General features: G+C 48.9%; 1 protein-coding gene across 3 annotated transcripts; it reads right to left on the reverse strand.

The window, feature by feature from the left end:
* Window positions 1-613: 613 nt before the first annotated feature.
* On the reverse strand, window positions 614-11,763 carry NARS1 (asparaginyl-tRNA synthetase 1). Of its 3 annotated transcripts, none has more exons than XR_013923522.1 (15): window positions 10,958-11,352; window positions 10,692-10,757; window positions 10,492-10,584; window positions 9,972-10,061; window positions 9,151-9,229; window positions 8,539-8,609; window positions 8,177-8,263; window positions 6,763-6,984; window positions 6,202-6,401; window positions 5,604-5,739; window positions 4,571-4,684; window positions 3,877-4,008; window positions 3,113-3,244; window positions 2,219-2,567; window positions 614-2,087 (listed from the first exon to the last, which is right to left on the reverse strand). XR_013923522.1 is itself a non-coding variant. In XM_080362317.1 (15 exons), the coding sequence occupies exons 1-15, from the start codon at window positions 11,616-11,618 to the stop codon at window positions 2,436-2,438; spliced, it is 1,680 nt and encodes a 559-aa protein (XP_080218443.1). In that variant the 5' UTR covers window positions 11,619-11,763; the 3' UTR covers window positions 614-2,435. The 3 variants fall into 3 exon arrangements, 2 of the variants coding, with proteins under 2 accessions (XP_080218443.1, XP_080218442.1); XM_080362317.1 differs by adding an exon at window positions 11,576-11,763 and having other exon boundaries at window positions 614-2,567; window positions 10,958-11,040; XM_080362316.1 differs by having other exon boundaries at window positions 614-2,567.
* Window positions 11,764-13,396: the final 1,633 nt, after the last annotated feature.

Raw genomic sequence — 13,396 nt, forward strand, 5'->3', positions numbered from 1 at the left:
GGGCTCGCCCAGCCCCACCAGCAGAGCCCCACATTCCACTGCACATCTTCCATCCCAGCCGCCTTGTACGCTCCTTTTCTATCTGCCCCTTCCAGCAGCACCTCCTAAGAGCTCAGACCTTCCTCCCGTAGCTCCCCTGGTACAGAGGCTTCTACCCTTCACAAAGCAGCTCAGCCAGAGACGTTTTTCTAGACTATCATCTTTTCCCAACCTTTCTCCTCCCTTCTTATCACCTCAGGCACTTCAAGGGAATTTGTTTGTAGAAAATTCTTTGTATGCTCGTAAATTCCTAAATATTCTAAATTATAGAAGCCTCTTCAGCTCTGCTCTCCCTGCCCCCCAAACCACCACCCTCAAAACCACTAACAACAACAAACACCCACAAAAAGAAACCCCAAGGGGTGGGATTACTATTTGGCAGCACGTTCAACTTTGGGACTGGGGTGACTTTTCCTGTAGCTCACTGTTAGTCAGCTGTCCTGTAAGAAGTGAAAAATTGCCAGCATTTTGTTGCAATCAAGCTTTTTCTCCTCTCCCTCTAACTTATGTACTTAACATATATGCATCAATACCCCAAAACACAGGAAATTTACAGGTGACTACACTTTTGCAGGTATTTAAAGAATCTTTTAAGTTCTACATTCAGACAAAGAACTCATCCAAAATGGAGCAGGGCAAGTGTGAGAGGGAGCTGAGGCACCTTACTGGACACGATAGGGGCTACAAACAGACGAGGAAAATGGGTGAACTCAGAGAAGTGGATAATAAAGCAAGGCATCCTAACAACACTCTTTTCTTAGAGTATCTTTAATTTGTCCTCCACTTGCCTCCCCTGCTCCAGAGGAGCAGCCCTTGGGTCACACAGCAATGCCACAGCAGTCCCCAACAAACCCCAAGACATGAAATCCAGATGTTTAAGAAATCACCTCACTTGTTGCAGCTGTATCAGCCAGCAAGGCGGAGATCAGCTCCGCTACAAAGCGCAGCCGGGAGTCCCGGCACACCCCCCCCGGAGCTGCTGCCTTGGCCACCAGTTATTCAGCACATTTATTTTCATTTATTCTCTCCAGGATGTGGTCTCTCCAAATTACAAAAATTCATGCCTTTAACTTATTAATGGGGATTTAGTTTAAAAAAAAATAGTTCCATTTTCTTGAATATGTCTTTACTGCACTTTCAAACCCACTTTCCCTGTGCAGTATATTGCCTGTGCCAGGACAGACCGTATTATGAAGACTACGGGAAAAGGAAGAAACAGACATTACAGCTCAAGAACTACTGCCTCGCACACCACCTGATGTTGCCATAATTTATTGGTTGCTGATTTAGACCGGTTTCTATATGTAACATGCAAGATGAAGAAAACCAGTCATTTCTTACAAAAATATGGACACCGCACAGCTCAACAATTCTATTGGTGGCAAATCCAGGTCAAGTCTTGGTGCAGGTGGAGAATGATGCACCTACCAGCTGTTTATCTCTCCGGTAAGAGGAATTGCTTTATTTCTGACTAAAAAGCACAAATGAGCCAACACATGAAACATTTGCTCGATCCCAGTTGATAACCAGGTTACAGTTGGACACAGCAGAGAGCACAGAGCCAGCAGGAGCCTGCGCAGCACGTCAGCGAGACGGGGCAAGCGCTGCCCGGACTCAGCGCGTCTGCGCAGGACAGCGGCTCAGCCCCCATGATGCTCAAATCCAACGGATTTCAAAATTACCGGGGGTTTTGGGTCTCCGCTCAGTCATTTCTGGTCTGAAAGGACGGCAGAACCTCAACTGGGAAGGCAGCACAGACATCCCGCTGTCCAGACAACGCTGCGAGAGCAAAGCCCACCTCACATTCCTCATCAATAAATAATCTGCAACAAACAATAGCCCACAGCTCTTGCAGCGGAATTTTGTGCTCAGTACTACAGACCTTCTTATTGAATAAACTCAAATGGAGCTTCCATTAAAAACAGCAGGAGCTAAAAAAGCACAGCACTTAATTATGCCAATTTTTACACTGCGTTGAGCTATTCAGAGGGTGTCTGGTCATGCCATTCTCAGAGGCCAGCACGTGGGAATTCAAAGAGCTTGAACTCCTGATGTCTCCAACAAGAAACCACAAGAGAAAACAGATTCAAATTAAAGCAAATTAAAAAAAAAAAAAATCCATTTTGAGTCACAGAAATTAAAAGCAGAAGCATATTTTGCTTTTTAAATGACATCTTACCAGGATCTTTGTTTTTTGTTGACTTCAGCGCATAAATACACCTAACGTTTTTTTCTAGAGCTTCTTCCAGTTAATTAGTAGCATTTTCCTTTAAAAAGGGGTTTTGTTTAATTTCCTTTTCACATCCTAAATGAGTGTTTGTTCTCAGACGGGCTGTAGACCAGCAGAGCGTATCGTTCTTTCCAAGCCCCAGCGGCCGGGGTTGCTGGTGGGATGACTAAGGCTTGCAGCGCTGCACGAAGCGTGGATACAGACAGACATCTCGGATGTGGTGTCTGTTCAGAATCCAGGTCAGGAACCGCTCCAATCCCAAACCGTATCCACCGTGAGGGCATGTGCCGTATTTTCTCTGTCAAATTAAGATCAGAGAGTAGCCATTCAACTTTTTCTTATTATTTATGATTGCAGTAATACCACCAAAACAAAACCAAACCCCTTCCACCATTATTTTCTGTATAATGAGGAAAATGGACTGCGCTATTTTCAGGCAAGGTATTTGTCTTTAGTTGTCCTGAGTTTCTCAGGGCAGTTCAAGGCCTAGAAGAGGAAAAAGGAAGGTGAAGAAGCAAGTCGTAACGCTTCTTTTCCAGGCGCCTCCTTTTCCGCTGCCCTTGCTGGCAGAGCCTGGCCATCCCCATAAGCACACCCTGCGGGACACCCCAACCCACAGCCAGCGCAGCCTGGGGACAGTGACCTGCCCGGGGCAGCGCTGCCACCACCAGCTGTTTGAGCGGGATGGAAACTGTCACCTGCTGCGTTTTGCCAATGGTTAAAGCATTATCAACTCTGGGCCACTAGAAATGTTTCCATGTTAGACTGCAGCATCTGAAGAGTAGCTTAAAGAAAAATCCGATGTCATAGGTGAGGAGCAGCACATGCAGCCTTGTCACAGACCTGGTCGGTGTACCAGTAGTACGGCGTGGGGTCAATGCCCTCTCTCTTGTAGCCTTCCAGCAGCTCCTCGCTGTCCCAGATACGCATCGAGCCGCCAACTATCTCCCCAACGTTGGGCATCAGCACATCAACCTACAACACACACAGTTACAGTTACCATGTGTGCAGCAGGGCATTGAAAAACAGCCCAAGCTTAACACATTTTACCACGAAGTTTTAATTCTCCACAACAGGAAAGGAGAGAATTCCTTCCAGATCTTATTTACAGATGGGCTAAACTGACTGACTAGGTTCTCTAATTTGATCTGTAATTCTCTTGGACACACTGAACTGTAAGAAACAAACAAGAAAACCTCCAAACCACAATAAAACAACCTACAATAAACAACAAACTAAGCCAAACCAAACCCACACCCCAAAACCACAAACAGAGCAGCATTCCTCACAACCACCACTCTTCCCAGCTGCCCAGCAGCTCCAGTTCAGACAACACGGTCTCAAGAAGCGATAGGAATATCGTCAGCAGAGCAACACTTTGCCAGGCCAGTGGAGAACATGCTCACCATGATCCAGCCCCGGTTTCGGAGCACTGCAGTGCCACTTGCTCACTCCTACAGGCTCAACACCAAGAGCTGCTCAACCAAAACCTGCAGGAAATCCCCAAGATTTCCCCCGGTACTGGTGCGTTCTTCATTTTACACTCCGCCAGCCCCCGCTCTGTTCAGAAGCCTGCAGCACTACATCAATACTAAATAGCAACATACAGACTCCGTAAGGCGGGAATCGTCGTGGCAGCGCTGCATGTAGAAAGACTTGATCTCTGCGGGAAATCGGCACAACAAGATCGGCTCGTTAATGGTGTCTGTCATCAGTCTCTCGGGAGCTTCAGGAATGTCCTACAGTTAAAGAAGCCTTATTAATATTTTAAACAAAAACCACTCCAAGACCTTAAGTTCTTCATGTATCAGGCAAGAAACAATGGCATTTGTCCTAAATGACCTAAATTTTTAAACCAAATTTATCTTAGGCAATCCTTCGACTATGGCTACATCACCAAGTCCTCTTGAGCTCCTGCAAATCATTTTGTCTTCCATGTAGAAAAGCGAGACAGGGAACAGATGCACAGATGACAACACGGACTTAGATTCCAGTGTTCCAAGACATTATGTGAAAGCCCAGCCCACACCTGCATTCCCCGATACATCACAACACGCCCCAGCACAGCCCAAACAGCCAGGCCCCAGTGAATTTACAGCAAAACTCCCTTTAACTTAAATGGGACTAGACTGTCACTCCTTTTCCACGTCATTCCAAACAAAGCACCCGAGTCCCACAGCACCAGTGAGCCCAGCAGCGTCGCGGTCCAGACACCGTCTGCCAAGGGACTCACACCCCCCCAGGGCAGGGCCGGGGGATTTTGCTTGGTTTTCATTCCTCCAGAGCCTCAGACAGACTTACCTCCCCAAACTCATAGTAAGTGCCATCGTCCTTCTTCACGTCATGTTCCTTCAGCCACTCAATGGCTTCACTGTAGTTCATTCGTCGGAAAGGCCGCTTAGGAGGCTTAAATCCCTGTAAGTAAGAGCAGACAAAGCCAGTTAAAAGAGTACCATTTTTAGAGCAGAATACTTCCAGACTTGAAGCATACACGCCGCTCTTTCCAGCTCTAAAGTCAACAAATTATTACTAAATAAATCAAGCTGGGTACCGAAAAGCTAGGATCAAACACAACCCTATTCCAAGCCAGTAAAGCTTACAGAACAGATGCTGAAAAAGATGGCAGGAGGTGAGAGGACGTATTTACAAAGCTGTTTCCTTTTCTCTATGAATTCTTTGCATGTGTTGGTGTTTCAGATTGAGTCCCTAGCAGAGGCTCCAAGTGTAAGGCCACAGAAGAACATCTTTGCTTCCCTTTGCTTCCCTTCCAGGTTGGCTGAGCTCCTGCCATTTCCTATCTCTTGTCCAAATTCAAAACTGAACCTCCCAGCACTTATCAGGAAAACAGGTCAAAATAACAGGGATGACTGAGCCTGTGTGCTCTGAGAAGAAAGCCAGTGCTAGAGATGAAGCTTGCGGGCTCTTAACGCCATCTTCTTTGCAAAGGCAACAGAAGACCGGAGGTCTCTAACAAACGGAAAGAGCTTTAGAGCTCCACGTTCCAGGGTAGACAGTAGAACACCAGCTGCTTCATTGCTCCCTTGTGCTCAATCTGCAACACCAGCCGATCAATATTACGAGCTCTGGGATAGAGGTTTTCATTCCACCGGCACAGCACACGTGGCCATAAATCCCAGCACATTGCTGGCTCCTGGAACTTCTTCCCCTGCTTCTGGAAGGGCCGTTACCAGCCTTGCAGCATTTTCATTCTTTTGATGTTATTTTTCTTATTAGTAATAATAAGAACAGTATGCTCCCTGCCTTCCCCAATGCACATGCCGACCAGGAACGGCTAAAGCTGCTATTTCCTCGGCTGCTCCACATTGCTGCCTACCGGGTTCAGCTCGTACAGTAAGCTTGATGCCGGGGATTTCAAGACTCGGTCTACTACATCACAAACCAAGCTCTCCAGACGGGCCAATAAATCCTCAAAACTTATAAAAGGACATTCGGCTTCAATGTGAGTGTATCTGAAAGACAAAGGCATGACATTACAAAACCGCATACAAGCAACAAATCTTTAGTTATGAAACAAATCCTCAGGAGAAAAAAGCGACCAAAGCCACGAACACACACTTCTGTCTCCTTTTTAATTTCTCCCACTTCTACACTGAAAAGGAACTTAAGCCATTGGGAAAAAAAAAAAATCCAGACAGAAAACAACTAGAGTATGAACTGTATTTTCTAAAAGGACAAAGCTTCCTAAAAGTGTACCGGCTGTTTTGCCCAGATCTTCCTTCACTAAATGTCAGTGTTTTATGATTAACTGGACGAGGTATTAACCCCCAAATATACTTTAGCTCAGTCCTCCCACATCAGCATTATGCTGTCTGTCTGCTCACTGTACATCACGTCACCCAACTGCCCGCTGCTCCCCAGCTTTGGAAATTCACTTCCACATCAACAAGAGAGAAAGCAGCGCCCGTCCATACTCGGCCAGATGTCTGCGGGTCCGGGACTGCTCGGCTCGGTACGACTGCGCGATGCAGAACACGTCTCCCAAGGCTGGGATGCAGGTCTCCAGGTAGAGCTGGGACGACTGTGTTAGGTACGCCTCTTCACCAAAGTAATCCAGCTTGAACAGGGTTGAGCCTCCTTCCACCTGCGTCTGGACTAAGGTTGGCGGTGTGACCTGGCAAAGAACACGGCTCTCACTACTTGGTGAAGAATTAAGGACACTGACGCAAAGCACAGTCTTCCAGAACGCCATCTACAACACCTTTGTACCCCCACACACGTCAGCCTGATATCCCTCAGCACCCCAGAAAGAGGTGCGCGGGCTGTTTGTCAGTCACACTGTAACACACGCCTCAGAAGCATCTACGCACCTTTGAGAGCTATGTCTATGAAAGCAATCATACAACGCTTTCCTAAAAAGGGCTTTTCTTTTGCCCCTTCCAGGTCAATGCAAAAGCCTACAGAGTTTTTCCAGGAAAAAGATAACCTTGAAGTTGGGACATTAGTCATCTGCTGACAAGGGAAAATATACTTACTTCGTAATATCCGTTGGCAAAGAAATGATCCCTGAAGGCCTGTACGACCATGGAGCGCACCTTGAAGATTTTGGACATGTTCTCGCCCCGGATCATCATGTGCCTGTTGTTAAGCTGCACGTCCACCTCGGAGTCCTCGTTGAGCAGGTTGTCGGCGCCCCCGGCCGGGGCCAGGCCCAGGAGCTCCCAGTAGTCACAGCTCAGCTCATGGCCTCCCGGCGCCTGCCCGGCAAAGGGACACAAGCGCTGGACTCGTGCGCTGCCTGCCCCAGACGCAGCGACCGTACCCAGTTTCACTAAAGACGCGCAGTCCCCATGGCAGCACTTCCCAAGCAACTGCTCTCTAACCTCAGGTCGAGCTCTCGGGGCCAGGACCCGAGTGGCCGGGACAACTACAACAATCAAGCCCATCCAAATTTCATTTGCAAGACGTGCCAGTAGTGGCCAACAGCATGTGCCTTACAAAAAAATTGACTGATCTACAAAGCACCACGAATGGTGAATGCTTTGACCTTATTCACACATTACAGGCAGCCACAGTGACAGACTGCTTTGCTCAAATGTTATCTAATGCATTTTGGAGACATTGTTTGAAGTAATGTAACAGTCCAAAATGTGGTTGTTTTTTTTTCTAGACGCGTTTCACTGTTACCCCACTAGGGGTTACAACACGTACTCAAGGCACCAGCCAGAATACAGATTGCCGATCCACACAAAAGAACAGCTCCCACTGCGAGAACCGATGATGGTTTTGAATATATGTCTGAAGGAAGAGGTAAGCTTACAGACTAGCGAGATTAAACATACATCTGTCCTCTAAATCTCAACACTGCTGCTTTGCTTTCCCTTCAGAAAAAAGGGCATTGCTATAAGCAGTTACCAAGAGCTCACGTCTTTAAAGGACGATTCAAGATTTGGCCTGAGCTTCCTTGCTCTTTCTCCATCACAAGCTCAGTTTTGCAACATAGACACAACTTCTGCCTCTCAGCCACCTCGTAATAACCAAGGCAGAAGCCTTAGAATAAATTTTGATAAACATCCTGATAGAGGCCTGCGTGTCCTGGCGAGCGCACTGAGCTGCTGTCACAGACGCCAGCTCCCAAAGGCTTCCCTCCTACCTCCAGCCTGCGTCCTTCCCGCAGAGCTGCTCAGCACGGCTTTAGGCCTAACTCCAGATCTAGGCGTGTTTAAACAGTAACGCGGGTGGATCTAGACTGGAGTGAGACAGGCACAAGGCTCACCTGTCCCACTGAACTGTGGGGACAGCAGCAGCTCTGGGACCTTTGTTCTTGTCTCTAAACCAAGTTCCCACCAAAATCATCTAACAGTTCTTTCTACCTCTGCTTTTCCTTCCATCAGGAAAATGATAAACTGCTAAAGAGGAAGAGAAGCCAAGAGTAACACTGTCTCGTACCTGCTTGCCTTCGGGAACGAGGTTGAGCGTCCCGTACACTGCGACGCTGCTCTCCGTGGAGAGAACCAGCCCATTGTAGCACTGACACTGCCGACACACACAGACAAAGCGTTCAGGGAGCTGCTTGGGTTTAGTTTTCTTACAACACGTATTTGGCTCACAGGCAAGATTGACTCATAGTCACTTCCAAATAGCTCTCACATTGACAAAAAAATTCTAGTGGTATGAGATATGATTTAACAATAATACGACTTAATCAGTAGGTTTAGGGGCATTTCCAATTGTCTATATAAAAGAAAAAACGATTAGGTACAAACACTTCACTTATTTAACGCAGAACAGAATTCAGTATCACGACTTACCAGTTCATCGGAAAGGACACACTGGAGAAAACCTGTGCCATCTCTCAAAACAACGAACATCAAATTTTTTCCTAGTGAAAAAGAAGGAAGAAAAGCAAAGCGCCTCAGCGTTGTTCACTGACCCATCTGAACAGACCCGCTCCCCAAGCACATCACCACTGATGTGCACGTTGTTACACAAGGACTGTGATCACGTCCTTCCATTTTAAAAATCAAGGATGCTCCAGGTGAGCACTGAGCATGAGCACAGTTGGAAGCATTTCAGAGCTGTATTTTGTATAGCAAATTAAAATAAGTTTCGACAGCCACCAGGAGCAAAGCCTGCTCCAAGCTGACAGGGCTGGGATGGTACTGCCATGCCCTGACCTCGGATGCCCCTCTGGTCCCCAGGGACCAAAGTCCTGCAGAGATAAAGGGAGCGAATGCCTGTGGAGCCAGAAGCACCCCTGCCGTGCACATCCGTGCCCCGACCGACACCACCTTGCCAGCCAGAACACCGGTCATTCTGGCAAGTATTCATGCTAAGCTTATGTTAAGACTAGGTGCTGACTCATTTTAAGAGCTGTTGAGTTTGTTCCGCTTGCACAGGTTCGGTCAACGCTTGTGGCTTACCTTGCCGCCGTAATCTGTGGATCCAGCCAAAAATCTTCACTCTCTGGCCTCTGTAAGCCTCCAGAGCACCAATCTTTACCTGTCAAGGGAAATGATTCACCCTTTAGATGGTGTTTTCCACATAATTACTTACAATCCCAGTGTCTGTGACATCTTCCAGCAGCGTTTCAAGTGAAGCTCCACCCAGGTGTAAGCACAGTACTGACCAGCTCTTCAGTAAGGAAAGCGTAACTCGGCGAGTTCTGTCCCAGGGAGCACGATCAGACAGCACTTCCCGACTTGGACCTGAGTGCAGTGCAGGTCCGGAGGAGCCTGCGGGTTCAGCTCTTTCCCGGAGAGCGGCGCTGGGCTCCAGTCAAACCGCTCCTGAGCTGGTCACAGAAACCCCTCCACACAGGCTCTGTGTGAAACCCATGGAGCAGCGAGCACAGGACCTGCCCAAACCACCAAATCCAGCAGGACTCTACAAACAGCCAAATGACGTCTCAGTGACTCCAGTTACACCCTCCGACCAGCACTGCTGCTTCAGTCTCCACCACGACAATCAAACAAAGCAAAATTAATGGACTTTCTCAAACAGAAATATGGTCTCTACCACTAGACAGACACAGAGAAGTCTGATGTGTGAACTAAGAAGGTTCAGACATCCACGAAGTGTATGAGAAAGACTGAAACGTACACACTAGAGAACACAGATAACCACAAAAACAACATTACATTTATGGACAGCAAAAAGACCGCGGCCACACAGCAGAGCCAGACCCAGGTTCTGTGAGGACAAGATCGAACAGGGGCCATGTATCAAGTGCGCGGGATCTTACACATTTTGGCTCCGGAAGGCTGGGGTCATTCTTGATAACAACTTTCTTCGCTTCCTCCAGGTTCTTCTCTCTTCTCAAGAGATCCTCTGCCTGGTGGAAATAGAATAATAGCTGTAACCAGGCTCGGCAAGACTCCCACTCCTTACAATTACTTGAGACTATAATCTACACAGACAGACAGAGGTGTCATGGAGCTTTGATGTTACCCTGCTGGGGCCTAAACATGCCCTAATTCAGGACCAGGATGAGAAACAACACACAGAGGCATTTATGATTGTATCCAGAAAATCTAAAGGCAACAGACTGCAACGATTCAAAACTCGCCCCGTTTCAGCCACTGGCTTGTCCTAATCTACACAAAGGCGAGCTGCAATAACATCTGTGCAAAACAATGGGATGGCTGAAGAACAAACAGAAGCTTTTCTGGAGGGGTGGGAATGGCAGCAACGGTGCTTAATGTTTCAGAAGAAGGAAGCTGGTGTGATTCGGCTCCTCCTCCGTGGCAGCCCCTGCAACCTACCTCCTTCTTCTCCTTCGCCTCGTTCTTCATTTGTTCCCTGTGCCACAGCTTTTTGACATTTTTCATCTGTGACTTTGAAATAATGGCCCATCTCTAAATCAACCCAGGGAGAGAGCAGAAGATAACAGATTACATTTGTGTCCCTTCGCACAAGGGAGCACTAAAGTGATTTCTACTAGGAAGCTCTAGCACTACGGCACCTCGTTTTCTTTTTGCGAATCCACATAAATAGTAGGAAACGGTTCCTTTCCTGCTGTCATCAACGCCTAAAAAAGGGAGAAAACAACAGCATCAGTGGCACTGCAAGTGATCTAAGTCATCCTTAAAAAGCCCAAGCACACATCCTGCTTCTGATCAGAGGTGCAAAAACCAGTATAAACTTTACATTTCGAAATACGAGGCAAATCACTTGGCCTGAATCGCAGCTCACGTGTTTCAAAGCAAACAGCAGGTGCTCCCCAGTTACCTTGAGAACAGTCTTGAAGGGTTTCTTCTGCGTCCCATCCCCAGTGGAGTCGCTGCCCTCTCGCTCGGACACGTACAGCTCCTCTGGAACACACAGACACGGGCGGTCACTCACAACAGGAAAAACCGCATCAGCTACGGAGACGTGCGGGAAAAACCAGGGGGTGCACAGGGATACCGAAATCACGGCGATCATCAGAAATGAGCCATCAAAAACGACTCCGTGGGCACACAGGGTGAGAACTGTCTAATATTTCCCGCTATAAAAATCAGCCCATGCAGCAAGCGCTGCAGTCCAAGGGGCTGATGCCACAGCGGAACCCGCTCCGGGGCTCCGGCCGCGGGCATGGCCCGGCCCCCCCCGCGCGGAGCTCCGGCCGCCCCCAGCCCCACCCGGCACGGCCCGCTCGGGCCGGCGGCCGCCCCGCCGCTGCCGCCATCTGCTGCCCGCGGCGCGGGGCCGGGCCGGGCACAACCGCATGGCATCGCATGGCATCGCATGGCATCGCACCGGGCCGCACTGCGCCGCCTGCCCCGCCGCGCCGGGGCCGCGACAAGGCCCGCAGGGAGCGCGGGGAAGAGCGGGGCCCGCGGGGAAGAGCGGGGCCCGCCGGCTCACCCAGCGCCAGCGCCGCGGTCCTGCCCAGCACCTCTCCCGCCATGGCCGCCCCACTGCCGCAGCCCGCCGGAAGTGGCGTCACCGCCGCGCCCTGAGCCAACCCGCCGCCGCCTTGCGTCAGCCACCGCTCCGCAGCCCCGCCCCTCCCGGTAAGTCCCGCCCCTTCCGGGTGGCCCCCCCCGCCAGTCTGTAGCACGTGTCATTGGAAAGCAAAGCAATGTTGCCATTTCCATATTTAATATCTTAGCCCCACCCCCATGTTCAGAGTCCAACACATGCTGGGGGTGTTGTTTTCTTTCTTTAAAGTCCAAGCCCACACGCCTCACTGAGAGATCAGTTATCTGCGCTTCCCTTTCAAACATACTTATTAGGACAGAAGCTGTAAACTTTAGGATATTTATTTGCATTAAATTTCTGAAATGCACATTCCATTAAACAAGAGCTGAATGACATTTTTATTATAAAACGATTTAATCAACCTTAGTTCAGGAGTTGGAAGTAGATAAAAGTGAAACATTCATACATCTCAACCTGAAGAGTCCAAGTGTGTGCAAGTGTAAGGAGACTCCTAAAAACACTCTTTGCATTGTAAGAATTGATCCGTTATTGACTGTGTACCTAAAACTGAAATGAAGACACTTTGCCAGCCCAAAGGGCAGCGTTGCAGAGATCAGGTGGATCTGTTCATAAGCACATGCCCATAAATGTCAGCATTCCTAATAAAATCCGAGCCAGGGCACCCAGGCCCTCTCCAAAGACTGATGGGCAGGGTTGCCGTTTGACTGTGCGGTCAGTGAAATGGTGCACACCAGGTAACTGCTGTTGGCAGTTTGCTTTCAAACACTAAAGATGAAATGTAGCTGCAGTTTCATACCAACATATCATGAAAATGTGAAAAGCTTGCAGGTCCAGGCACCACCAGACCGGAGTTGTGATGCTGGGTTTTGTCCCCTAGCACACGCATCCTTCACTGCCACGCTGGACAGAAAACAGTTGCACAAGGGTTAGCAGCTCCGCAGAGAACTCTTGGTCTTCGTGTGTTTCCAGCAGTCCTGTGATAAAGCATAAGAGTCTTCATATCCTTATGCCTTTTGCTTAAAACAATATCCTGAGTTCTTTTTAAAAAAGTATTTGTTTTGTGCAACCCATGGGCTAAAAAGCTGCTCCAGCCGCCGCGGCTCAGCTGGTGTGCGGGGCGCCCGCGGCCCCCGAGCCGCGCAGCACGGCGTCCAGGGGAGCGCGCTTCTTGCGGATGCTGCGTCCCGAGGCGATGAGGTCGGCGTAGCCGCGCTGGTGGGAGAAGGCGTAGGCGGAGCGCCGGGCCGACACGCCACGGTGCAGCGCGCTCTGCCGCCGCCGCCACTGCTGCTCCGCTGCCAGCAGCTTCTGGCTGTTCTTCTGGATCTGCGCATGTGCAAGCACAGACGGGTTTACAGGTTACAAGGGAAAACAGCTTGTTCGCATTTACTGCCTGGGGAAATAACCTGATCATTTTACATCCTTCAACTACTTCACAGGAGGGTTCTCTAGTCTCAGTTTTATTTTGACAGAAACAAGAATATATGCAGCAACACATCATTTCAGGAAGACTCTCTGCATTATTTTGAATTTCATTTTCATTTACCTTTAACTGTCCTTCACCAAAGCAGGTTGCACATACATAACTGAAAGCTATTCCTGTGCTCTCATGCTGACACCAATGTCTCTTGCCAGCTCAAGGTGAAACAGAAGCAAACAAAACCTGTGCAGTGCACTGACACATAACGCTGGAACCCAGCACAGCCCAAGCGAGAGCAGAACCCGGCCGTGTGCGGCTCCAGG

This window comes from Nesoenas mayeri (assembly GCF_963082525.1).
Source record: "Nesoenas mayeri genome assembly, chromosome: Z".
NCBI lineage: Eukaryota > Metazoa > Chordata > Aves > Columbiformes > Columbidae > Nesoenas > Nesoenas mayeri.